This window comes from Boleophthalmus pectinirostris, unplaced genomic scaffold, assembly GCF_026225935.1.
Source record: "Boleophthalmus pectinirostris isolate CB_2022bp ecotype Guang Dong unplaced genomic scaffold, ASM2622593v1 HiC_scaffold_7, whole genome shotgun sequence".
Classification (NCBI taxonomy): Eukaryota; Metazoa; Chordata; class Actinopteri; order Gobiiformes; family Gobiidae; genus Boleophthalmus; species Boleophthalmus pectinirostris.
This window is the reverse complement of record NW_026571473.1, coordinates 42,475,040-42,500,611: the sequence shown is the minus strand read 5'-3', so window position 1 is coordinate 42,500,611 and position 25,572 is coordinate 42,475,040. Positions and strand designations below refer to the sequence as shown.

The window sequence follows — 25,572 nt, the reverse complement described above, 5'->3', positions numbered from 1 at the left end:
TACCATATTGTCTAGTTTGTCCTGCAGTTTTTGTTTTCCATCCATGTTTTTCTCTGTGGCGCTGACGTCTGAGACGTTCTGGTGAACAAACACACAACTTGGAGACAGTTTGACTTTCTTCATCCTCATGAAAGCCTGAACCACAATCTGCAGAACGTCCTGCATGTCAGAAGGATTCTCTCCAAAGATGTTCACCAGAGTCATGTTCCCAACACCAACCACAAATGTTGCCAGTTCATTGTCGTGGTGAATCATTGAATTTCCTTCTAACTCCAGAGCTCGCAGCCCCTCAGTGTCCACCACCAGGATGTAGTCCCACTCAAAACCTTTCTTCATTTCTTCAGACAGTTTTACCAGCTGCATGAAGGCTCCTCTGGTGCATCTGCCTGCACTGACTGCAAACTCAAGACCAAACATGGTGTTCAGCATCGTGGACTTCCCAGTGCTCTGTATGCCCAGAACTGACAACACAAAGATCCTCTTATCTCCCAGTCTGAGGATGAGCTGATCAATAACACCTGAGATCCAGGTTAAAGGGACGTGGCCTGCGTCTCCATCCATCAGCTCCATTGGGTGTCCTGAAATCATCAGCTCTGCAGCCAGCGCTGGGTATTTGGACCAGTCAGTCCACTTCTCTTCAGGAGGTTTATTCAGACTCTTATGGGCTTCATAGATCTGAGCCATTTCTCTGAAGATGTGCTCCAGGCCACAGGTCGCAGACTGAAGGTCCTTTGAGAGTTTTGAAAGTTCTGCTTGTTTGGATTTTAACTCATCAGTTTTACCAGGTTTCTTCTTTAGAGCTTAAAACCTCAGACCACTTCTGATCATGTTTTTGTAGAACTGAAGAAAAAGAACCTTCAGCATGAGCATCCAGTAAGATCTGAGTCCATTTGAGGAAATATTCTCTCTCTGTTGGATCTGAAGTCGAGAGGTGTGTGATAAAAGACTTCATCAGTTCACTACAGGAGACTTTGCACTGTTCTTCTCTTAGTCTCTGCTGCTCTCTCAGCTTTCTGCTCTTTTCCCTTTCTACATTTCCTTTGAGTCGATTCAGTTCTTTGTTTATTCTGCACCAGTCATGCCACAGTTTGTCTTGACAGGGGAGAAATGTCTTTTTAATATCAGATTCTTTTATGGGCTCAATTATCTGTATAATTTCTTTGGCAAAGGAAAAACCTTTAGTGCAGCTGGGATTATTTTCATCCACTCTGAATCCAGTGTCAGACATGGACTCGAGCTGAAAGGACTTGAGCTGAAAGGACTTGTGTGGAGCAGATAAAATGTCTCTGATGATTCTCTTCAGCTCCTCAGACACATCTGACTGGCTTCTGTCTTTAAGACCAACTTTATATTTCCCATTTTCAATCTGAACTGCAGAATTGCTGCTGTTTTCTATTACAACAATCAGAGGTTTTGGAGACTTCATAAAACGTATGATCACTTCAGCACTTTGATGAGTTCGATCCATTTTCTGCACAAAAACCACATTGACCGAGGACTTTTCCATCAGTATGTTCAGCTGTTGGTCGTGACTCAGACCATCTCCATGAAGGTTGCAGAAGGCCACACAGTCGCTGAAGCTGTCGTTGGGTTTTCCAGCCGGGCAGTACCAGGCGATCTCTGCTACTCCCTCAAACAGAACTCGACTTTTGGAGCTGCCGGGGCAGTTTCTGTGGAAGAAGGTGCTGTGGCGGTCATTGATCAAAGTGTTGATGAACTGAGATTTGGACACAGACAGAGAGCCCAGGCGGAAACAGAACACCATGGGGGTCTCTGCTTTGCAGATGGGCATTGACTTCATCATCACAACATTTGAATTGTCTTTGGTTTCAGTTTTGTTCCATGTTTTTTGAATCTGTCTGAACGTCCACAGAGGACACTGGATGTGTCCAGTGAATGGGTCAGGCACCAGCAGAGGTAAGGCGTACTGACACTGGGACAGCTTTGTGACCATCTTCTGCTTTAGGAAAGAGTCTGAGCAGTGGAACACACTGCCATCTGGACGTCCAGAGGGTGGATGTGGGTCTGTTCTGATGGGGTTTCATCCTCTGCAGTCATGTCATAAAGATCATCTGTTTTTTTCTGTTCACGTGGGCTTGTTTTCTGTTTGGTCTGAATATATCTGGCCCTGTAGTCTAACATCAACAGTTTGTGCAGATAAACAGAGGACAGATCAGCCTCACATAAGTCTTGGTCGTGTTCTTTAGTTTGACGAATCTGAAGAAACTCTGCAGGGGTCAGGTTATTCTCATGTCTCTCCAGCAGGTGGAATCTGATCAACAGTTCTTCAGTTTTCTGTTTCCTGATTGGATCCATCAAAGAGTTCTGAAAATAAATAAATACATAAATAATTTAAATATATATTCTAAAAATGTTGGGTTATTTTGGCAACTGTTGGGTCAAAGTATGTTGGGTCATAAGTTGGGTTATAATAACCCAAAGTTCAGTGGTAAACTGTGCACCAAGGAGCAGGGACTTTAGACACTCACATTTACAAAAACAACTGTAAGTACATATGTCAAAGCACTTGTACACTCCTGCATGCACCTGCAGAGATGCACATGAGGCAGGGTGAACTGCAGATACAAGAACCCACCTGTTTTCACGGCACGTGGAACATGAATCACTATTGTTGACTGTGACATCACTCAGAAGTTAAACTGGGCTCGGTGCTGACAGTCTGTGCTCATATGCAAACATGACTCAAACTCACCACTTTACCATCACAAACAAGCTCATGAGCGCACATGCAAAGTTAGAACGAGCGAGGACATCAACTGATGAAATTATAACATGCACCACTCTATCAGTGAAGGAAAAGGTAATAACATTAATAAAATGCATTTATGTACAGATACTGAATACTCTCCCTCTTTGAACCACCACCTTAATGTGGTGGAGTGGTCGAGTGCCTGAATGATCCCGGGAGATATATTGTTACGGGCTTCATGTCCCTGGTCACCCAAGGCAAACAGGTCCTGGGGGATGGGTCCATATGACGGATAAAATACATAGGCCAGTTATGTCGCCTGGATTGGCAATATCGGAGCCTCGGGCCTGAGGTGGGTGCCGAGGTGAGATAATGAAGCCAGACGGATAAACCACCTGTTCGCAACACCACCTGTTAAAGTGTACGCTCAAAGGCACAACAGCAGAGCAGACCCAACAAGGCTGGAGACTGAAAGGTCCTGGAAAGGCATATGGAAGAGGAAGGCATCACATAACACTGATGCACAGTGGCTGGAGGTTCTGAGAGAAGACCACAGCAACCTCCCTGAACAGAATCCAGGCACCATCACAGTGGCAGACATCCAGGAAAGAGTCTCTCCACGAGCACCTGGCAGCACAAATGAACCAGCTGCTAAGGGATGGGACTCACCCTGAATGGCTAACCCAAGGGCGTACGATCCTGATCCTGAACGATCCCTCAAAGGGTGCAGTGGCTAAAATAAGCAGCACATGGATCAATACATGAGCGCACATGGATCAATACATGAGCGCAGCACAGAAGGGCATCGGCAAAAACACCAGGGAAGCCAAACACCAACTCCTGGTTGACTGAACAGTCGCCCGTGACTGCAGAACCCATAAGACCAACCTGTGCACTGCCTGGATTGATTACAAGAAAGCCTACGACTCAATGCCACACACATGGATCACTGAGTGCTTGGAGCTGTACAATATCAACAGGACTCTAAGAGCCTTCATTGCAAACTCGATGTGGTTGTAGAGAACCACCCTTGAAGCCAATGGGAAGCCACTTGCACAAGTGTCTATCAAATGTGGCATATACCAAGGAGACTCACTGTCCCCACTACTATTCTGCATCTGAACCCCCTCAGCCAAATCATCGACCGCACTGGCTATGAATACGACTCAGAAACAGCGCCACCATCAGTCACCTCCTCTACATGGATGACATCAAGCTGTACACTAAGAGCGAGACATCGACTCACTGATCACTCACTGCGCTGCTTCCAGACGGGGGCGAGCGAGACCAGAGTGCAATGGACGGGGTCTGAGTGGTTCCGTGCCGTCGTCTTCAGACTGGTTCTGCGCGGAGAATGTGAGAAAGTGTTGTGGATTACAGGTCTGGGTGAGCTGTAGGTCCTGGTGAGCTGTAGGTCCGGGCGGGCTGCTCTGGTCCTCTGTGCTGAAGGACTGCAGCTGGTTCTGAGGTGGAGCAACATCCGGACAGAAGCGTGAATTCAGTTTGGTTTGTTATATCTTGTTCTGAGCGTCCGTCCTCCACACACTTGGTTCTTCTTCAGGAAAGTTTTTCTCAGGCCGAAGCTCCTAACACCACTCCCTGCTCCAGCTCCTCTGAGCCCAGCCTAAACCAGAGCTGCTCCCACTGGGTCAGGACTCTGGTTTGGATCTAGTCCGACTGTAGCGTTTCTCATACAAGGCTAAATGCAGTTCATTTTATAAGTTGAATCAATCAAATAGGGCCTATTCAGTTTAGGCTGTCTGTGGCATCCACCCTGGTGTCTTTTTTTTTTTCTTCCCCACATTTGAATCTGTATTGCTCAAAAACTCAGAGATGGGGACCCCCGAATATTAACGCGTATTTCACATACTGCCCGTGACCTATGACTGAGACCAGGTTTTCTGACACTAGGCAACACATTTTGTTCCAAAATATCTTGATAGTTTTGAGATTCTCTTGTATTTCGCACAGATTCAAGACGCCCTGTGCCAGATGCAGCAAAACAGCCCCAGAACAAAACCAAGCCTCCTCCGTGTGTCACAGTAGAGACACTGTTCTTTTCTTGGTCTGCTTCATGTTTGCGTCTGTGAACATAGAGCTGATGTGTCTTGCCAAAGAGCTCCAGTTTTGTCTCGTGTGTCCAAAGAACATTCTCCCAGAAGCTTTGTGGTTTGTCCATCTGCATCGTGACAAACTCCAGTCTCACTTTTTTATGATGTTCTCTCAGCAATGGTGTCCTCACATGAAGTCCTCTTTGGTTCAAAGAGTGACTGCATGTAATTCAGCAGAAAACAGTGTGACACGAAACAGGAAGTGTTTCAACACAAGAAAAAAGGAATGGAGTCCAGTGCTATTTACTTACCAGTGCTTTTACTTAACTCCAAATCTATGATCAGGTCATCTTGCCAGTGCCACTGCTGCAGTTCTGGTACCAACCTACCTCCAGCCTGCCTCCATCACCACAAACTGCAAAGGTCCTGTAAAACTCTTAAAACTTACTTGACTTTGTCTCTGCTTTGGGATCCTCATTGCTAAAAATAATTATCAGGCCAACATGGACCCTGCAGAGAGTGAGAACGCCTTTTACTCAAGGTAATCATTTAAGCCAACATGGCGATGCTCTTAAGAAGACAATGAAGTCATTTAAAAGTGTTGATTCAAGTTTCACACAGCTGGGTACTCGTTTGGACCTTTCATCCCCACTTCTGCCAGATACTCAGGTGAAGTAAGGTGATGTAATTTCTCCACCAGTGCTTGCAAGTTTTTGATCAACAACCACTGACTTATGCCTCTGACAAAAGTAAGGTTGCTTTTATTTTGAGTTTACTCTCCTGTAAAGCTGGTGATTTTTGGGGTTGTCTGCGCCTCTCTGCCTTATTGGCATGAAATGTCGCAGTACTTAGCAGCGTTCCCGCGAGAGTCCCACTGGGCCTCCGCGGGAATTACTTCCTTTTAATATGGCACGTTCCATATACGCCGGTGTTGTGTGGTGATGCCTGCTAGGAGCTGCTACTCAGGTACGCGTTTTCTTGATTTTTGCACTTTTACTCCAATTTGAACTCTGATATGTTTTCAACATCTTTAGGCACCTCTGCTATTTGTTTGATGCAGAGTATCGTTGTGTATGTGCATGAAAAACAAAGGGAACTGGTGAGTTCATTCATTGTTTTGCTTCTCGGAGCTGGTAAGCTAGTGCTAGCCTTTGAACATATGAATGGTTCGCTCTTATTTATTATCGATCGCCTTTTGCATTATGAACATTTATGAAGTTAATGTGCACTGACTTATTTATCTGAATTATTTTTGCATTATGATTTATGGTGAAGTAATCAATAGAGTAATCTTATCTTTATGAACATTGAATATTGTATGATTATATTAGCATATACATGGAATTTAATTTAATTTAGCTTTTAGTATTAATTTAATAGAGTATAGGTGATGGACATATAATTGATTACTGGTCCTGTCCCATACAGGCCAGGTTCCATTCTCCTTTCTCCTTTTTTCATCCATCCATCCATTCGTTGATCATCTGTGGCTGTACTCTCAGCTCATCGGTCCGTCCACTCCATTGTCCCACAGAACCCGATGGCGAGCTGCCCAAGGCCCCGGGCCTAAAGACTTCTAACCATCACTACCTTCTACAGTGCGGTAGGAGGCACAGTAGCCTGCTCCTCACACAACACTTTATACATCAATAACCAAAAAGGACATGGTCAAACTCTATTCATTACTCCTTCGGACTATAAACTTTACCACTCCAACCTTTTACCATACTGAACTGAACTGTGATCTCGGAAACGGCAACGCGCCGTTGATTACGTAACCTATTTAATTTTGTCAATATTGTAAATATTATAAAACTTGTATATATTGTAAATATCACCTGTCTATATAACCATTTAATACAACTCACATCCTGCACCATAATACTGTCTCCTGGTCTGTGTGTTTTAAACTGCCTCACCTCCCTCCTAGAGCCGAACTCGGCTACGAACCCAAGAAAGTGCATGCCTCAGATGGAAAACTACTGGCCAGTGTCTCTCATCACACCTCCCCAGTGTTCATGCTGCTTTCTGGTAACCACCATGAGACTATTTCTTTGTACATCATCAGAGAGTTTTAGGTCTCCCTGGCTTAAACTACAAAGGTCATATGACTGTAGCATTTAGCACCTTTACCTGTACTGTACAATCTTTCCAAGCCTAAGAGGGAGGCTATGGAGACCTACATATCTGATTGAATCACTAGCTGCTGGTCTCATTTGCCTTTCTTCCTCACCAGTCGAAGTTGGTTTCTTTTTTGTTGAAAAGAAGGACCACACTCTGCGCCCATGTATTGACTATAAGGGTTTGAATGATATAAAAAGGTTCAATGGTTCAACCTAATCCTCACTTACCGCCCAACTTCCAGGAACACTAAACCAGATGCCTTGTCAAGGCAGTTTGCGGGACCTGTGGAGGAGTTGCCTGAAGAAACTTTCTGGATAGCTGTTGCAGCCTCTTAGAATGATGAGAAAACTCTTCAAGAGGCCTAGGTTTATAATCCTTCCATTTCGGGGACACTTGGGTGTCCCCCAGATTGCCTGCCATCCTGGATTCCATTGTACCATCATGCTTGTCAGGCAGTGGTTTTGGTGGTCTTCCATGTCCTCCAACACCAAGGAGTTTGTTGACGCCTGCTCAGTCTGTGCCCACAGTAAGTCTCCTCACCGTGCCCCAGCTGGTCTGTGCTGTCTGCTCCCTACACCTCACCATGGTCCCACATCACAGTGGATTTTGTGACAGGTCTTCCTCCTTCTGAAGGTAACACAGTCATTTTGTCCATTGTTGACTGGTTCTCAAAATCAGTACATTTTGTCCCATTGCTCAAGTTTCCTTCAGTGCTTATAACTGCTTACCTGCTCATTCAACATGTTGTCAAACTTCATGGTATTGTGCAGGACATTATCTCAGTCAGAGACCCACAGTTCTCTTGCCAGGTATGGCTCTGGGGGCTTCAGCCAGCTTGTTGTCAGGGTACCATTTGCAGACTAAGCACTAACAACAAGAGGCTACTAAACTCAGGAAGCGGCACCCATGGATCATCAACAGAGATGAAGGGGCATTTATCTCGGCCCACACATGGAACTCACTTCTCCAGGGACTGCAAGATCCTTCAAACTGAGCACCCCTGGAAACAACAGCTGATCAGAGACACGTCACAGCAGTGACTTCTCTGACGAAAGTGGAAGTGCTGCTGCTGAAATATGTCAGGTAGATAAGCTATTTACCTTTTTACAGAGTTTTCTTGAAGCCATTTCACAGACAAGGCTCAAAATCACTGTACATCATCTGGAGAATCCTCAAAGATTAACCAGTTTATTGTGATATATCATGCAGTTCACATGCTGTGAAGCCGCAAATTTCGATAAAAATTTTTGCCCCTGTTCGCACATACAAAGTCCGATTGGGCTCCAATTTGAATCTGCTATAAGGTTTTATTACGGAAACCAACTCACGGTGAAAGAAAAAAATGGGCTCTACACCGCCCCCTATGAAATAAGAAATACATTTGTATGAAGGACTGAAAATGTAGCCATTGAAAACCATTTTGTATTTTTAATCATGTTGCCATGGTTCTATGCAAAAGTGAAAGTTTTCTTCTAATGGGAGTGATCCTGTAATTTCCCATTAATGAGAAAAAATTAACATTTAATAATGTGTAATTTGACACAATGACTTCATGTCATCTCCATCAAAAAAGTAAATTGGAACCATGTGGTGTTTTTCACTGGGTTGTCATGGTGATGTGTGAAGCTGCCCATATTATAGTCATGACAAATATCAAAATTGTATCCAAAAAGTTTCAAAGTAATCAAACAACCTGAAATTTGGCACAGTGGCTCTTCAAGTCGTCCCCGTCAAAAAAGTCCCGGGTCAAAGTTGTATTTTGCACAGTGTTGCTATGGCGATGAAACACGTCAGTGCTTCCAATGTGCGTTTACTGAAAAGTAAAGCTCAAAACCATAATAACAGAAACACAAGTGGCACATCAGGGCCATTCTGAGGGAGTGGCAGCAGGACCGTGAGGACTGTTCAATGCTGCTTGGGACTGTAATTATAATTTACTTTCTTTAAGTAACTGTATTGTTAACTATAGCTAGGGCTGCGACTAACGACCATTTGGTATTTTCTTTAAAACGCAAAAGGCCATGAATATGAGAATTTAATTAAATTTTACCCGGATGAAGCTGAAGTGAAGCCCCTTCAGGACATCCTGGTGCAGTTTTCTATCAAAATCACAGGTTCACGTCATTCACATCCTTAAAAAAATCTCCTCTCGACACATGGCCTGGTTTGAATTTGTTAATACAGCAGTTAACGATTATTCCATTATTAAATTAGTTGAGTATTTAAATAATCAACTACTTGTGATTAATGGAGTAACTAGTTGCAGCCCTGACTATAGTCGTCCACTCTGTGCCTCACCTCTGCTGTTGTCCTTCTACTTGAAGATGACGGTTTTGAGGGTGGTTTCTTCTGTGGCTCTGGTTGTGGCTCTTCTAGTTCTGGTTGCGACTCTAGTTTTGGCTCTGGTTGTGGCTCTGGCTGTGGCTCTGGTTGTGGCTCTGGTTGTATTTCTAGTTTTGGCTTTGGTTTTGGCTCTGGCTGTGGCTCTTGTGGCTCTGGTTGCGGCTCTAGTTTTGGCTCTGGTTGTGGCTCTGGCTGTGGCTCTGGTTGTGGCTCTGGTTGTGGCTCTGGTTGTGGCTCTTGTGGCTCTGGTTGTGGCTCTTGTGGCTCTGGTTTTGGCTCTGGTTGTGGCTCTGGTTGTGGCTCTTCTAGTTCTGGTTGTAGCTCTTGTGACTTTGGTTGTGGCTCTGGTTGTGACTCATTTGGCTCTGGTTGTGGCTCTTGTGGCTTTGGCTGTGGCTCTGGTTGTGGCTTTGGTTGAGGCTCTGGTTGTGGCTCTGGTTGTGGCTCATTTGACTCTGGTTGTGGCTCTTGTTGTGGCTTTGGTTGCGGCTCTGGTTGTGGCTTTGGTTGTGGCTCTTTTGGCTCTTGTGACTCTGGTTGTGGCTCTGGTTGTGGCTCTGGTTGTGGCTCTTGTGGCTCTGTTTGTGGGTCTGTTTGTGGCTCTTGTGACTCTAGTTGTGGCTCTTGTGACTCTAGTTGTGGCTCTGGTTGTGGCTCTGGTTGTGGCTCTTGTGGCTCTGGTTTTGGCTCTGGTTGTGGCTCTGGTTGTGGCTCTTCTAGTTCTGGTTGTAGCTCTTGTGACTTTGGTTGTGGCTCTGGTTGTGAACTCATTTGGCTCTGGTTGTGGCTCTTGTGGCTTTGACTGTGGCTCTGGTTGTGGCTTTGGTTGTGGCTCTGGTTGTGGCTCTGGTTGTGGCTCATTTGACTCTGGTTGTGGCTCTTGTTGTGGCTTTGGTTGCGGCTCTGGTTGTGGCTTTGGTTGTGGCTCTTTTGGCTCTTGTGGCTCTGGTTGTGACTCTGGTTGTGGCTCTTTTGGCTCTTGTGGCTCTGGTTGTGACTCTGGTTGTGGCTCTGGTTGTGGCTCTTGTGGCTCTAGTTGTGGCTTTGGTTGTGGCTCTTTTGGCTCTTGTGGCTCTGGTTGTGGCTCTGGTTGTGGCTCTGGTTGTGGCTCTTGTGACTCTAGTTGTGGCTCTGGTTGTGGCTCTTGTGGCTCTGGTTGTGACTCTGGTTGTGGCTCTGGTTGTGGCTCTTGTGGCTCTGGTTGTGGCTTTGGTTGTGGCTCTTTTGGCTCTTGTGGCTCTGGTTGTGGCTCTGTTTGTGGGTCTGTTTGTGGCTCTTGTGACTCTGGTTGTGGCTCTGGTTGTGGCTCTTGTGGCTCTTCTTGTGGCTCTGTTTGTGGCTCTTGTGGCTCTTGTGGCTCTGGTTGTGGCTCTGGTTGTGGCTCTTGTGGCTCTTGTGGCTCTGGTTGTGGCTCTTGTGGCTCTTGTGGCTCTGGTTGTGGCTCTAGTTGTGGCTCTTGTGGCTCTTGTGACTCTGGTTGTGGCTCTGGTTGTGGCTCTGGTTGTGGCTCTTGTGGCTCTTGTGGCTCTGGTTGTGACTTTGGTTGTGGCTCTAGTTGTGGCTCTAGTTGTGGCTCTTGTGGCTCTTCTTGTGGCTCTGTGTGTGCCTCTGGTTGTGGCTCTTTTGGGTCTGTTTGTGGCTCTTGTGGCTCTTGTGGCTCTTGTGACTCTGGTTGTGCCTCTGGTTGTGGCTCTTGTGGCTCTGGTTGTGTCTCTGGTTTTGTCTCTGGTTGTGGCTCATGTGGTTCTCGTTGCGGCTCTTGTGGCTCTGGTTGTGGCTCTTTTGGGTCTGTTTGTGGATCTTGTGGCTCTGGTTGTGGCTCTTGTGGCTCTTCTTGTGGCTCTTCAGGCTCTAGTTGTGGCTCTGGTTCTGCTTTGTCTTCCAGTCGTCTGAGTTCTCTCAGGATCTTCACTGTTGGACCTTGTTTAAAGTCCAGATCCTTAAAGTCCTGCGTCTCAAAGTAAACCAGACAGTCTCCTGACACGTCCTCTTCCAGCAGCCGCTGGGCGTATTTGTCATCGATCTTCAGGTGCTGCAGTAACCACAGCTTCACCTGCTCCTTTGTCCAGGAGAGCACATACGCAGGACACTGGGGCTGAGTCCGGCTCTGCTCCTTCCACTGTTTTAGACGCTTTGTGATTTTCACCGCTGGGCCGTGTTTTATGTCCATGTCCAGAATCTCCCTTTTGGTAAATTCCACTAAGTGCTCCCCAGACACGTCCTCATCAAAAAACCTTTGGGCGTCAGTCGGACTGACTTTGACGTCTGAAATGAGCCATTCTCGAACCTCGTCTTTGGTCCAACCTTCCATCGTAAGAGGCTCAGTGTGGATTATCTGAAAGACAAAAAAAGACTTCAACTGTTTATCTGGAGTCAGAGCAGGAAACAACATGAGGGTCACTGATCCCACTTTGTCCTATGGGCCCATATTTCAGGCTTTTGTTCAATTTGACCCAAGTCAAAGACAAAGTCCGAGTGAGGAAATAATTCATAATTATTATTAATTATTCCATATTCATGGAAAGCTCCTTGAGATGTAGCATTTTGTTTTCAAGGGGGAGCAAGAACATAAAACATCATTTTTACAAACACGTAGTCCCACAACAACACATAAAACAAGATAAAACATACATACACATACAGTGGGGCAAAAAATATTAAGCAATTATAGAAAGGGGGGTATTTAGCACTAATAAAAAAGCTAGAATTCTGGCTCTCACAGACCTGTTACTTTTTCTTTAAGAACCTCATCTATCCTCCACTCATTCCCTATGTTTAAACTGTTGGAGAAATTATTAGAAAATGCAAGAAACATAACATGACTGACAATCTCCCTCGACCTGGGGCTCCCTGCAAAATCTCACCTTGTGGGGTACAAATGATCTTGAGAGGAATCGCGAGGAATCATCCCAGAACTACACGGAGGGAACTGGTCATTGCCTGAAGAGAGCTAGGACCACAGTCTCAAAGGTTACTATTACTAACACACTATGTCGTCATGGATTAAAATCCTGCAGTGCCCGAAAGGTTCCCTTGCTTAAGCTGGCACATGTCCAGGCCCGTCTAAAGTTTGCCAAGGACCATCTGGATGATCCACAGGAGGACTGGGAGAATGTCATGTGGTCATATGAGACCAAAATAGAACTTTAGGTATAAATGCCACTCACTGTGTTTGGAGGGAGAAGAATGCTGAGTTGCATCCCAACAACACCATAATCACTGTGACGCATGGGGGTGGAAACATCATGCGTTGGGGCTGTTTTTCTGCACAGGGACCAGGACGACTGATATGTATTGAGGAGACAATGAACGGGCCCATGTATCGTGAGATTTTGAGCAAAGAGATGATACGTGGCTGGATCTTTCAGCATAACAGTGATCCCAAACACACTGCCTGGGCAACCAAGGAGTGGCTTCATAAGAAACATTTCAAGGTCCTGGAGTGGCCGAGCAAGTCTCCAGATCTCAGCCCTATAGAAAATCTTTGGAGAGTCTGTGTTGCCCAGCGACAGCCCCAAAGCATCACAGATCTGGAGAAGATCTGCATGGAAGAATGGGCCAAAACACCATCAACAGTGTGTGAAAACCTGGTGAAGACCTACAGGAAATGTTTGACCTCTGTCATTGCCAACCAAGGCTACATGACAAAATATTGAGGTGAATTTTTATTAGTGCTAAATACTTATCCGGCCGTGGGCTCTGAGCTGAGCTTGTTTGTTTAGTTCAGTGCTGGAGTCACTGATTTACCCAGATACCATTGGAAGAAAAAATGTGATTGGTCCATTTCCATTTCATTATATTAACCCTTTGTTTCCTAAGAAATATCAGTCCAAGTTTATAACACTGATCTAGAAATTATTACTAGTGTCGTGTTCATTACTCACAGCATAAAAAATATTCAATAAATATATTAGTCGTACAAACGTCCATTCAATATTTTTTCTGGAGCCTTCAGTGAAAACCTTGAAGACTCTGAGGTTCAACTGTGAAAGAAATGTTCTGTTTACACAACAAATGTTTGGCTGTTTCATTTACATTTCCAATAAAAGAGCGACATACTCTACTTTTTAATTCATTCATTGGTTTTGCGCATAACATGCAATTAATCGTGATTAATTGCTTGAACTCATGGGATTAATCGCGATTAATTTTTTTAAATTTTTGCACAGCCCTAAATATAATAAAAGAAAAATATAAAATAACAAGACACCAAGGGTAGAACCCTGTGGTACATTTTTCCATGATACATGAACTACCTTGTGCATCTTTGAATACAACAAGCTGACATCTGTTACATGTAGGTAAACCTTGAACCATAAAAGAGAATTTCTGTTTAGACCTGTAGATATGAGTTTGTCCAACAGTGGGAACTGGTCAACCAAATCAAAAGCCTTTGAAAGGTTCAGAAATATAGCACCCATACACTGGTTTTGGTCAAAGGAGGAGGTAAATTTTACTAAAGCTGTTGTGGTAGAGAAATCAGAACGAAACCCTGATTGATAAGAAGATAAGATGCTGAACTGACTGAGATATTTATACAATTAGATTTAGACTTGGAGACTTAGACAAACTTTATTGATCCACAGGGAAATTGTTTGGATACAGTAGCTCACACATCACAATAAATATAATAACAAAGAGCAAAAATATAAATGGTAAAATATTTCTGAATAAGCAGCAAAAAAAGAGCAAGAGACACATGTGAAATAAAACATAATTATATAAATATAAATGTACAATAATAATTTATAATAGAATAGAATAATAGAATAGAATTTATAATAGATTTATTTATAATAGAATTTATAATAGAATTTATAATAGAAAAATAATAAAATATAAAATCACAGCTTTATACAAAAGGTCACAGGAAAACTGTGCAAAAATGATATGATGATTGACAGGACATAAGGTTATCTGTTACATAGAGATGAGTTGTTGTACAGTTGTAGGGAGTATTATCTGTTACATACAGATGAGTTGTTGTACAGTTGTAGGGAGTATTATCTGTTACATAGAGATGAGTTGTTGTGCAGTTGTAGGGAGTATTATCTGTTACATAGAGATGAGTTGTTGTACAGTTGTAGGGAGTATTATCTGTTACATAGAGATGAGTTGTTGTACAGTTGTAGGGAGTATTATCTGTTACATAGAGATGAGTTGTACAGTTGTAGGGAGTATTATCTGTTACATAGAGATGAGTTGTTGTACAGTTGTAGGGAGTATTATCTGTTACATAGAGATGAGTTGTTGTACAGTTGTAGGGAGTATTATCTGTTACATAGAGATGAGTTGTTGTACAGTTGTAGGGAGTATTATCTGTTACATAGAGATGAGTTGTTGTACAGTTGTAGGGAGTATTATCTGTTACATAGAGATGAGTTGTTGTACAGTTGTAGGGAGTATTATCTGTTACATACAGATGAGTTGTTACAGTTGTAGGGAGTATTATCTGTTACATAGAGATGAGTTGTTGTACAGTTGTAGGGAGTATTATCTGTTACATAGAGATGAGTTGTTGTACAGTTGTAGGGAGTATTATCTGTTACATAGAGATGAGTTGTTGTACAGTTGTAGGGAGTATTATCTGTTACATAGAGATGAGTTGTTGTACAGTTGTAGGGAGTATTATCTGTTACATAGAGATGAGTTGTTGTACAGTTGTAGGGAGTATTATCTGTTACATAGAGATGAGTTGTTGTACAGTTGTAGGGAGTATTATCTGTTACATAGAGATGAGTTGTTGTACAGTTGTAGGGAGTATTATCTGTTACATAGAGATGAGTTGTTGTACAGTTGTAGGGAGTATTATCTGTTACATAGAGATGAGTTGTTGTACAGTTGTAGGGAGTATTATCTGTTACATAGAGATGAGTTGTTGTGCAGTTGTAGGGAGTATTATCTGTTACATAGAGATGAGTTGTTGTACAGTTGTAGGGAGTATTATCTGTTACATACAGATGAGTTGTTGTACAGTTGTAGGGAGTATTATCTGTTACATACAGATGAGTTGTTGTACAGTTGTAGGGAGTATTATCTGTTACATACAGATGAGTTGTTGTACAGTTGTAGGGAGTATTATCTGTCCCTCACTGTGACAAATGTCTCCAGCTCACAGTCGATCACGTGAGCAGCTTTACAGATCAGTTTGTCGATCCCAATGTCCCTTTTCCTGGATCTGCTCCCCACAGACCACAGACAAGTCCAGGAGCCTCCACACACTGGAGAACATCTCCAGAACCTTCTGCACAGTGAAAGACCTGAGCTTTCTCAGGAAGTCGAGTCTCCTCCTGCTCTTCTTGTCCTTCCAGTCCAGTCTGTCGTTCACCTGGACACTCAGGTCCTTGTATCAGTCACTATTTCCACCTCAGGTCCTGATGGTGATGGGCTCCACTGGTGTCTTCTTCCTCCTCAAGTCTTCACCAGGTCCTTGGTCTTGTCAAAGTTTGGCAGGAGGCTGGGGGCACTTTACTATTTTTTCAAACATTATGCTTTTCTGACATCAATTATATTAATGCAATAGTTTCTTATCAGAGTTGTAGTTTGCCAGAGAGGACCAGGGTGATTCCTACCTACCTGCCTATCTATCTGCTGCATTTAGACCATGGACAGCATCCTGAATATGCACAGTATAAGTAGAGCATGGAAACCTGACCAAAGTCCGACAGGTTTGGGTCAGACTCTGACACATCAGTGCTTCAGCTGTTTCCTGTCTACAGTAGAAACACTCGCTCTGAGACTCTTAAGTGTTCAAAGATCAGAGCAAGTGCACGGAGAACGGTCGCATAGAACAACATATAATGAACCAAACCGGATTCACACTTCTGTCCGTCTGGAAGCTGCACCACCTCAGAACCAGCCGCAGTTCTCGAGCACAGAGGACTGGAGCAGCCCGCCCGGATCTGCAGCCCACAGCACATTCTCCATTTTGCTGCATGGATCCAGTGCACAGATGATGACACGAAACTGCTTGGACCCAGTCCACTGTGGACTGGTTTGACTCCGCCCGTCTGGAACCAGCACATGGAAGATGGAGCCTTTGGACCAATCTGACCAACCATCTGGCGAACGAGGATACACTTGGAATCCGTAAGTCTTCTACGGGCTATGCTCTAGTTATCTACTTATAAATTTGGATGTGGTCATAGTGAATTTTCAACAAAATTGCAATTTTTTTTTGGAAAAAAAAAAAAATCTACAACACATTTTTTGTTTGGGGAAAAGTGTTTGTGCAGAATCGCAAACTGAATGTAATGACATGCAAATCAAGGAGCTATCTAACGAAATGGCTCTCTCTTGATATTTTTATTTGAAGAAAATTCATAGAAGACAATAACAGGGGCTTATTTGTGTTGGGGCACAATGGGACACAGTCACATGACTCCAGCTTTTATGGTTTAGGAGAAAAATAATGGGTGAAAATGTTGACATTACCAACAACATGCTGCCAACAACTGCTACGCCATAAAACTGCTCTATGGAGCCCCCTTTAAAATGTGAATGGAGTCAAAAATGTAGGTTGTTGTAGATAATTTGAATTTGGCACAAACATCCTTCGTACAACACTGAACAAAAAAGCCAATGAATATTTGTATTTGCAACCCTGTTGCCATGGCAACATCCAACATTTGTCATAGAAACACATGGGTTTAGGTTAACTGAGATTTAAAAAATAATAATAATTAAAGCCGCGCGCGGCGATGGTGGCCCTCGCCCCGGGCACGCACCGCCCCCCCACGCGACCGCCGGGGACTCGCGACCGCCCCGACACACCGCTCTCTCTTCCCGACAGCTCCCGAGGCCAACAGCTCGTCCACCAGAAAAATGACATAGTGTACCTTTAAAATAGGATAAAGTGAATGATTCTAGAGACAAACTGTAAACACTAAGCCACAGGTCACGTGACTTTAATGGTCAAGAGCACTGTCACACTAAGGTCGTTTTCACACCGCTAGTTCGATTATTTGGTCCGCACCAGGCAATAAAATTGTTATTATGTAGCAAATACACTCCAGTGTGGTCCGCGTTCACACCGGCAAACAAACCAAAACTGATTCGATTCACGTGTCTCCGTTTCCCCGGTAAAACAGCGATACTCCAGTTATCAACACCGATGTTCCTGTTAAAACCACGGGCCGTCCTCATCTCAAATTATCACCATGAACTAAAACAGCAGCATGTAGAACTTTGTACAAAACTCACCGCATCAGCCCAGAGTTCGGGTAACAGCAGCAGCCAACAGCTCCTCAGGACGGGGCTGGGGTCTGGTCCTTGGTCTTCTGTTACAAGTTCGTTGGTCAGATGGTCCGGAGGCTCTGTCCTCCATGTGCTGGTTCCAAACGGTGGCGAGCAAAACCAGTGCTTGATGGACTGAGTCCGAGCGGGTACTTTTTCTGTTTCCGTGTGGGAAAAGCAAGAATGCGCTGTGGACTACAGGTCCGGGCGCGCTTCTCCGGTTCTCCGCGCGCTCAAGAACCGCGGCTGGTTCCGAGGTGGTGCAGCATCCGGACAGAAGCGTTAGTCCAGTTTGGTTTGTTCTATGTTGTTCTGAGCGTCCGTTCTCCGCGCATTTGGTTCTTCCCGGGGAAAGCGCTTCCTCAGGTCGAGGCTCCCCGCTCCAGCTCCTCTGAGTCCGGCCTGAACCAGAGCTGCTCCCGCTGGTTCGGGACTCTGGTTTGGATCTAGTCCGACTGTATTTCTCACACTAGGCTAAAAACAGGGACTTTTTTTAAGTTGTATCAATTGAATGGGCGATTGCCTATTGCCATGAAATTATTTGATTAATTAAAGCCTAAAATAACAAATGTTGGTTGCTGTGTGATCACGGGGGACACCGGGTCGTCTCTGTGCGTGTAGGTCCCGAACAGAAGTACGCACCCCCAATTTTGACTCACTCTGGAGCCACACGTTCGCACACTGGTTCTTGCTCTGATCTTCGTGTGTTACATTCTCTGTATTGGCCATTGTTGGTAAAATAATTCGAAAATGAATCGCGGCTGCGTCTGGACAACAATCTGTTACTGCGCTGGAGTCGTACAGCGTCATTTCAGGCAGAGGAGACGCGTGTCCCTCCCATGATGCATTTCGAATAGTCCGTTTGTCCATACTGTCTATGGTTTGGACCCGGGTTCGCGTTCACACCAGAGGAACCGCACCAAAGTTGGTCATTTGGTGCGGATTCAAGCGAACCGAGACCACCTCTTTTTTGCGGTCTCGGTTCACTTGATTTGGTTCGGGTCCGAGTCCGATTGACGCTTTCACACCAACGCAAACGAACCGAACTAACCACTTTTGGTTCGAATGGACCGTTTGGTGCAACAAATACTGTCGGTGTGAAAACACCCTAAGACTAAGTGCATGAAAACACATCCTCCACCAGAAAAGTTACATAGTGTGCCTTTAAATTTCTCAGAAGTGAAATTATTCTAGAGGCCAAAGTGTAAAACTAGGGCATAGGTCTTACTGACTTTTATGATGAGGAGTGCGTCAGTGAATGTTTTGGCAAAGTTTTACAAATGAATGTAAAACTAATTTTATGTCACACAATAATAAATTGTGTGCATTCATATAGGTGGCGCTGTATCCCTGATAACAGTATTTGACATATCAATGGAATAAGGGTCATGCAGTGTATAACTGATAGAAATGTCATCACAATCGGACAAAACATGTGCATATAATAATTTTTACAATATTTTTTGGAGGATTCTCTGTGCCCCTGCTGGCCAACCGTGAAAAATACACCATGACTGTAATAGACATTTTTGCTTATAATCATGCATAGAATTTAAAGGTTGTATGGAGGATTTTTTTTTGTTTCAAGTTGTCAATGATAGCATTATAGAGATGCAGTAGCCTTGTAATTATGATGACCAAAAAAAAAGAGAATAAAAATTCATCAACTCTGGATGTGGTGGGGCTAAACATTTGCCAATAGATAACGACACTGCCTCGTTATCTGTGAGCTGACAGGCTGTCAATCAAACTCCCTACGTTTCTAGTGTAACTGACTTGCCTGCGCCGCCGGTACGTGGTTTACGTACGACTGTCACACAGTCCACAGACGCAAGACGCACAGACGCTGTTTACTCCACCAACGCAACAGTTCTTAGCGGCTTTTTTTTTACCTATATCTTCCTCGCAGTTCGCACAAAGTTTGTTGCAATAGCGACAAGAATCCAGGAGCAGTTCACCGCAAAAGAAAGTCCGTTATTGAGGTCGCTGAAAGAAGAAGACAAGGGGAAAAGCAGCGAAGCCAAACTAAGGTGATTCTTGAAGATTCATTCCAGCGATGGCGCAACTGAAGCAGACGCAGGGTCTAAAGACTGAACCACTGGTCCACAAATTACTCCTGGACAGGAAACTTCTGCTTATTATGAAAACCTACTTTATTTCCAAGAGCTAGTCAAACGTTTTTCAGGACACGAAAGCGATATCCTATGTCTGAAAACGTAATTTTCAAGGCAAAGAAAGAGTCCGCTTGCTGCTGCGTGTTGGAGCTAGTTCATTCGCACGGAATCTCCGCGCACTCTTCTCTGCACCCCTTTCCTGCTCCTCTCCCCGCTGCCCGTTCCGCTCTTCCCCCTGCTCCTCACTTCTCCGGGCACGGAATCTCCGCACACCGCTCCCCTCTCCTCTCTCCTCTCTCCTCTCCCTGCTCCGCTCTTCTCCCTGCTCCTCACTTCTCGTCCGCGAATGAAATGTCCGCACACCCCCTCCCCCCGCTCCTCACTTCTCCGCCTTGTCTAACCAACACTGTAGTTAGTTGTTTACAAGTCATGTGCAGCTCACCGGCTGTAAACAAACCTGTTTGTGGCGTAAAGAGGAGGTGGGAGGAGGCGTTTCTACGTAGGGAGCTGTAGGGGAGGGGGGTGGTTTCACGCATGCGCAACATTTGAAAAAGGACAAACAGTCGCTGGATTTCTCGTTCCTTGGAAAATCCTCTATACAACCTTTAACCCCCGACTTTGGTCCAAGTTTGATAATGTTGACATTTCATGTCTAAGGTAGGGGCGCTATACTGTTCACTTTTCATATGTTTTATAGTTTATTATATTCAGACCAATATCCCGCATTAGTGATTCAAATTTCAGCACAATCGAACTAAGCATGTCCCTGTAATAATTTTAACAATATTTTTGGGGGATTCTTTGCGCCCCTACTGGCAAACCGTGAAAAATGCATCATGTCCGTAATAGACTTTTTTGCTTGTCATCATGCATAGAATTTAATCTCCGAATTTGGTACAAATCCGATAATGTTGACATTTCATGTCTAAAGGGGCGTTCACACCAAAGCGTCAAAAAACGCCTTGACGCCTCTATTTGGATGCATTTGCATTTGAGTTTAGATGCCCCCCACGTGCGTCTTTGACGCCGTGAACAAACGGGACAAAAATACTTGATGCGCGTCCGTTGCCCTGGAAACAAAAGCCCGGTCCCGGTCTTTTCCCGAAACAATATCAGACCAGACTGAGAGAATGTTTTTATGACATAAAAAACATCAGCGGAGGAGATCGGGTCGACGACTGGGGCGTATATATATTTATACTCCGCTAATGACACTGAATCAGTCCCGGTCTAGTCCTGGTTTGGTCCCGGTCTAGTCCTTGTTTAGTCCCGGTCGAGTCCTGGTTTAGTCCTGGTCTGGTCCTGGTGTAGTCCTCGCGATCGGCTCGGTGATTGTGGCGTATATATTTATGCTCCGCTCATGTTGGTGGTTCTCGTTCTGGTTCTCGGGTCTTGCTTCCTGATAATAGCGTCGCTGTGTCACTGGATACTCGTCCCTGATTGGTTGACGCGGCGCGTCTGACGTGAAAAGTTCAGCATTTTCAACTTCTTGACGCTGACGCTTTGGACGCGCGTCTTGGCCGCTGACGCCAAAACGCTCAAGACGCGCCGCGTCGACGCCAGATTCGCGCCGCGCTGACGCCGAAAACGCGCCGCAAAAACGCAGGACGCTCTAGTCGCGCGTCCACATAGACTTTACATAGAAAGTGGACGCTTTGACGCTTTGGTCTGAACGGGCCTTAAGGTAGGGGGCGCTATACTGTTCACTTTTCATATGTTTTATAGTTTATTATATTCAGACCAATATCCCGCATTAGTGATTCAAATTTCAGCACAATCGAACTAAGCATGTCCCTGTAATAATTTTATAAATATTCTTTGGGGGATTCTCTGTGCCCCTGCTGGCCAACCGTGAAAAATACACCATGACTGTAATAGACATTTTTGCTTATAATCATGCATAGAATTTAAAGGTTGTATGGAGGATTTTTTTTTGTTTCAAGTTGTCAATGATAGCATTATAGAGATGCAGTAGCCTTGTAATTATGATGACCAAAAAAAAGAGAATAAAAATTCATCAACTCTGGACGTGGTGGGGGCTAAACATTTGCCAATAGATAACGACACTGCCTCGTTATCTGTGAGCTGACAGGCTGTCAATCAAACTCCCTACGTTTCTAGTGTAACTGACTTGCCTGCGCCGCCGGTACATGGTTTACGTACGACTGTCACGCAGTCCACAGACGCACAGACGCTGTTTACTCCACCAACGCAACAGATCTTAGCATCTTTTTTTGACCTATATCTTCCTCGCAGTTCGCACAAAGTTTGTTGCAATAGCGACAAGAATCCAGGAGCAGTTCGCCGCAAAAGAAAGTCTGTTTTTGAGGTCGCTGAAAGAAGAAGACAAGGGGAAAAGCAGCGAAGCCAAACTAAGGTGATTCTTGTAGATTCATTCCAGCGATGGCGCGACTGAAGCAGACGCAGGGTCTAAAGACTGAACCACTGGTCCACAAATTACTCCTGGACAGGAAACTTCTGCTTATTATGAAAACGTACTTTATTTCCAAGAGTTAGTCAAACGTTTTTCAGGACACGAAAGCGATATCCTATGTCTGAAAACGTAATTTTCAAGGCAAAGAAAGAGTCCGCTTGCTGCTGCGTGTTGGAGCTAGTTCATTCGCACGGAATCTCCGCGCAACCTTCTCTGCACCCCTTTCCTGCTCCTGTCCCCGCTGCCCGTTCCGCTCTTCCCCCTGCTCCTCACTTCTCTGCGCACCGCTCCCCTCTCCTCTCTCCTCTCCCTGCTCCGCTCTTCTCCCTGCTCCTCACTTCTCGTCCGCGAACGAAATGTCCGCACACCCGCTCCTCATTTCTCCGCCTTGCCCAACCAACACTGTAGTTAGTTGTTTACAAGTCATGTGCAGCACCGGCTGTAAACAAACCTGTTTCTGGCGTAAAGAGGAGGTGGGAGGAGGCGTTTCTACGTAGGGAGCTGTAGGGGAGGGGGGGTGGTTTCACGCATGCGCAACATTTGAAAAAGGACAAACAGTCGCTGGATTTCTCGTTCCTTGGAAAATCCTCTATACAACCTTTAACCCCCGACTTTGGTCCAAGTTTGATAATGTTGACATTTCATGTCTAAGGTAGGGGCGCTATACTGTTCACTTTTCATATGTTTTATAGTTTATTATATTCAGACCAATATCCCGCATTAGTGATTCAAATTTCAGCACAATCGAACTAAGCATGTCCCTGTAATAATTTTAACAATATATTTTGGGGGATTCTTTGCGCCCCTACTGGCAAACCGTGAAAAATGCATCATGTCCGTAACAGACTTTTTTGCTTGTCATCATGCATAGAATTTAATTTCCGAATTTGGTCCAAATCCGATAATGTTGACGTTTCATGTCTATGCTAGGGGGCGCTATAGAGTTCACATTTTCATATGTTTTATAGTGTATTATAATCAGGTCAAAATCAGGCATTAGTGATTCAAATTTCAGCACGATCGGACTAAGCCTGTGTGTGTAATTATTTTTTAACTATTTTTGGGGGGAGTCTTTGCGCCCCTGCTGGCCAATGGTGGAAAATGCATCATGTCCATAATGAACTTTTTTGCTTGTAATCAAGCATAGAATTTATGCCCCGAATTTGGTACTAATCCAATAATGTTGATGTTTCACGTCTATGCTAGGGGGCGCTATAGAGTTCACTTTTATTAGATTTCATATTTCATTACATTCACACCAGCATCACGCAATTGTGATTTGAATTTGAGTTCTCTAGGACAATGCCTGTGGCCGTGACAGGCCTTCGAAAAAACAGGAAACGAAGGCGTTATTCGCCAGCGTGCTACGGGCGAACCGTAAGAAGTATCTCAAAAAAAGTTGAAAATTTCAGTGAGTTCATGTCTCTAGATGTGACATGTCAAATATGAGCTCATTTGGACCAAACCCCGGGGACTTGAATCTTTTTGTAGACACCCAAGTCAAAACGGCGGCGAATGTTTGATCCAATATGGCCGACTTCCTGTTCGTCATAGGGGTGCACAATGATTGACTTTTTCGCTTGTCTCCATGAGTTCTATCACTGTTCCGAATTTCGTGACCGTACGACAGAATTTGCCTCTCAGACTCCCATTCATCTGAAAATGTGCATTTTCTAGGGGGCGCTGTTGAGTGGGGGGCTTTGGGCATAGTCGCGATGCCCATTTTATGAAATTTTTCACCGGGCCGATCGATCGATCTGATACCCAGTTTGGGGACTTTTCGTCGATGTTTAGGCCCTCAAAATCGCGATCGTTTGCAAGGAAAAAAAAATAAAAATAAGAATTATAAGAAACCGACGAAAAACAATACCCCTCGCCACTAACTTTAGTGGCGAGGGCCAAGGGCCAATAAAAAAAAGTTTGTCATAGATCATTGACATTTGATGAACACATTCCCCACATCATACTGAACAATAAAACCAATCTCCAACCATCAACCATCAAAAATGATCTCATTGGAATGAATAGAGTAACACTTATACTATTAAATGCTGATTTTGGGAGGAGGGACAATGTGGATGTTTGTGGTGGCATGTACCTCACCGCTGGGTGGGATACATGCTTTGGTAGGTAGAGCCTATAATACCACATGCGGCTTTAATATTGTTTTAAAACTAAAGCACCACCAGCCTTCATTACAAATATGTATTTATTTTATTTTATGTGCTAAAAAAATACATTACTATTAAAAAAAAAAAAAGAAAAGAAAGAAAGAATAATTAGTTTGTTCAGGGACAATGAGAAACCAGGAAATGGATTAAATCAAAGTGTGTGTGTCTTTCCTGTAATAATCACATTTGGACAGAAAGGATCAGGTTTATTCAGACTCGAGTCGTCCCTCCTCCTCACACTGACTCATTCAGTGTTTGTGTATTTTATTCTAACTTTAGTGCAGTAAAAACAGTAATAGAACAACATCAAACTCAACTCACTTTATACAAACTTTAAATGTCTCACCTGTTTAAATGAAGCTCGAGCTGCTCTTCTTCATCAACACCACTCAAGTTTGTCCATGAGAAAAGTGAAGCACAGAGCTGAGAGTGACAGGAAAAACAGGTGCGGCTGCTGTTTTATACAAGTCAAAGCCCCTCCCACGATTCAGAAGGAAACATGACGAGGTGTTTTTTCATGTGGATGACGGCAGAAGGTGACATGAAGAGAATGTGACTAAACAAACGATAAACTGAGGAACTTAACATGTTATTTATTTGACTGAGGAGATGCTGTGTGTTCCTGTTAAACTTTTATCTGTTTTCTCTTCACAAATATTTCAGTTTTCTGTCTCCTGTTGTTTTTTTCTTCCTGTGGTGTCATGTGATGTGTGTCATGTGACTTCAACGTGCATCAAAGACGTCAAAGTGATGAAGAGTTCTACCACTATGAGCAACCTCTGCTAGAGACAGATCAAACTGAAGATTCCAAAAGTTGTTTATATTTTAAATATATCTCTAATTTTACCAGATCTTTGGCTTTTTTTGCCCCAAAAAACATGAAAATTGGAGCTGCACACACCCGTCCCATTAGGATGACACTCTCTGAATTTGACATCAGTCAGATGAGCTGTTGGAGAGTTATGCATGAAACAAACAAACAAACAAACAAACAGGACACACAGACAAACGCTTCTTGAATGAATCGATAGATTTGTTTATTACAGCTGTGCACATCTTCTATGGGTTGTGCACTATGTACTAGTAAAAACAGTATTTATGGAGGTTGGCTCAATCATGTTGTAAAACTATAACAATGTACAAAAAAAGGTCACTCAAGTGACCTCTGAGCAAAAGTGACTGCATAATTGTCTGCATAATAATGTAGTTACATTATTGTGCTTATTGTGTTTATGCAGATGTGATATTTTATCTTATCTTGTCAAAGTTCTGTTTTTAACACATCTGAGTGTTTGTCTGGACCAGAGGAAACACTCGACACTTTTGTCCTGGTTAATGCTGACAAAGTTTTCTCCTTAGTGAGACCCACCACATGCCTTTTAGATTCAAT

At 44.0% G+C, this 25,572-nt stretch overlaps 2 protein-coding genes and 1 pseudogene across 2 annotated transcripts in view; all 3 read right to left on the bottom strand.

Moving 5' to 3' along the window:
- The window catches only part of LOC129412093 (interferon-induced very large GTPase 1-like), a 218,737-nt gene extending 209,522 nt beyond the window's left edge, over positions 1-9,215 (bottom strand). Inside the window, 1 exon segment of the mRNA XM_055165092.1 lies at positions 9,184-9,215. The gene's annotated coding sequence lies outside the window, so the exon portion shown is untranslated.
- On the bottom strand, positions 779-2,316 carry LOC110175135 (interferon-induced very large GTPase 1-like; annotated as a pseudogene).
- On the bottom strand, positions 9,142-24,633 carry LOC129412174 (cell surface glycoprotein 1-like). Its single transcript, XM_055165303.1, is given in 4 exon segments — positions 9,142-10,011; positions 10,013-10,484; positions 10,701-11,563; positions 24,529-24,633. Coding segments are annotated over 3 exon segments (2,181 nt in total). The 5' UTR covers positions 11,540-11,563; positions 24,529-24,633.
- Between the last annotated feature and the right edge of the window lie 939 nt (positions 24,634-25,572).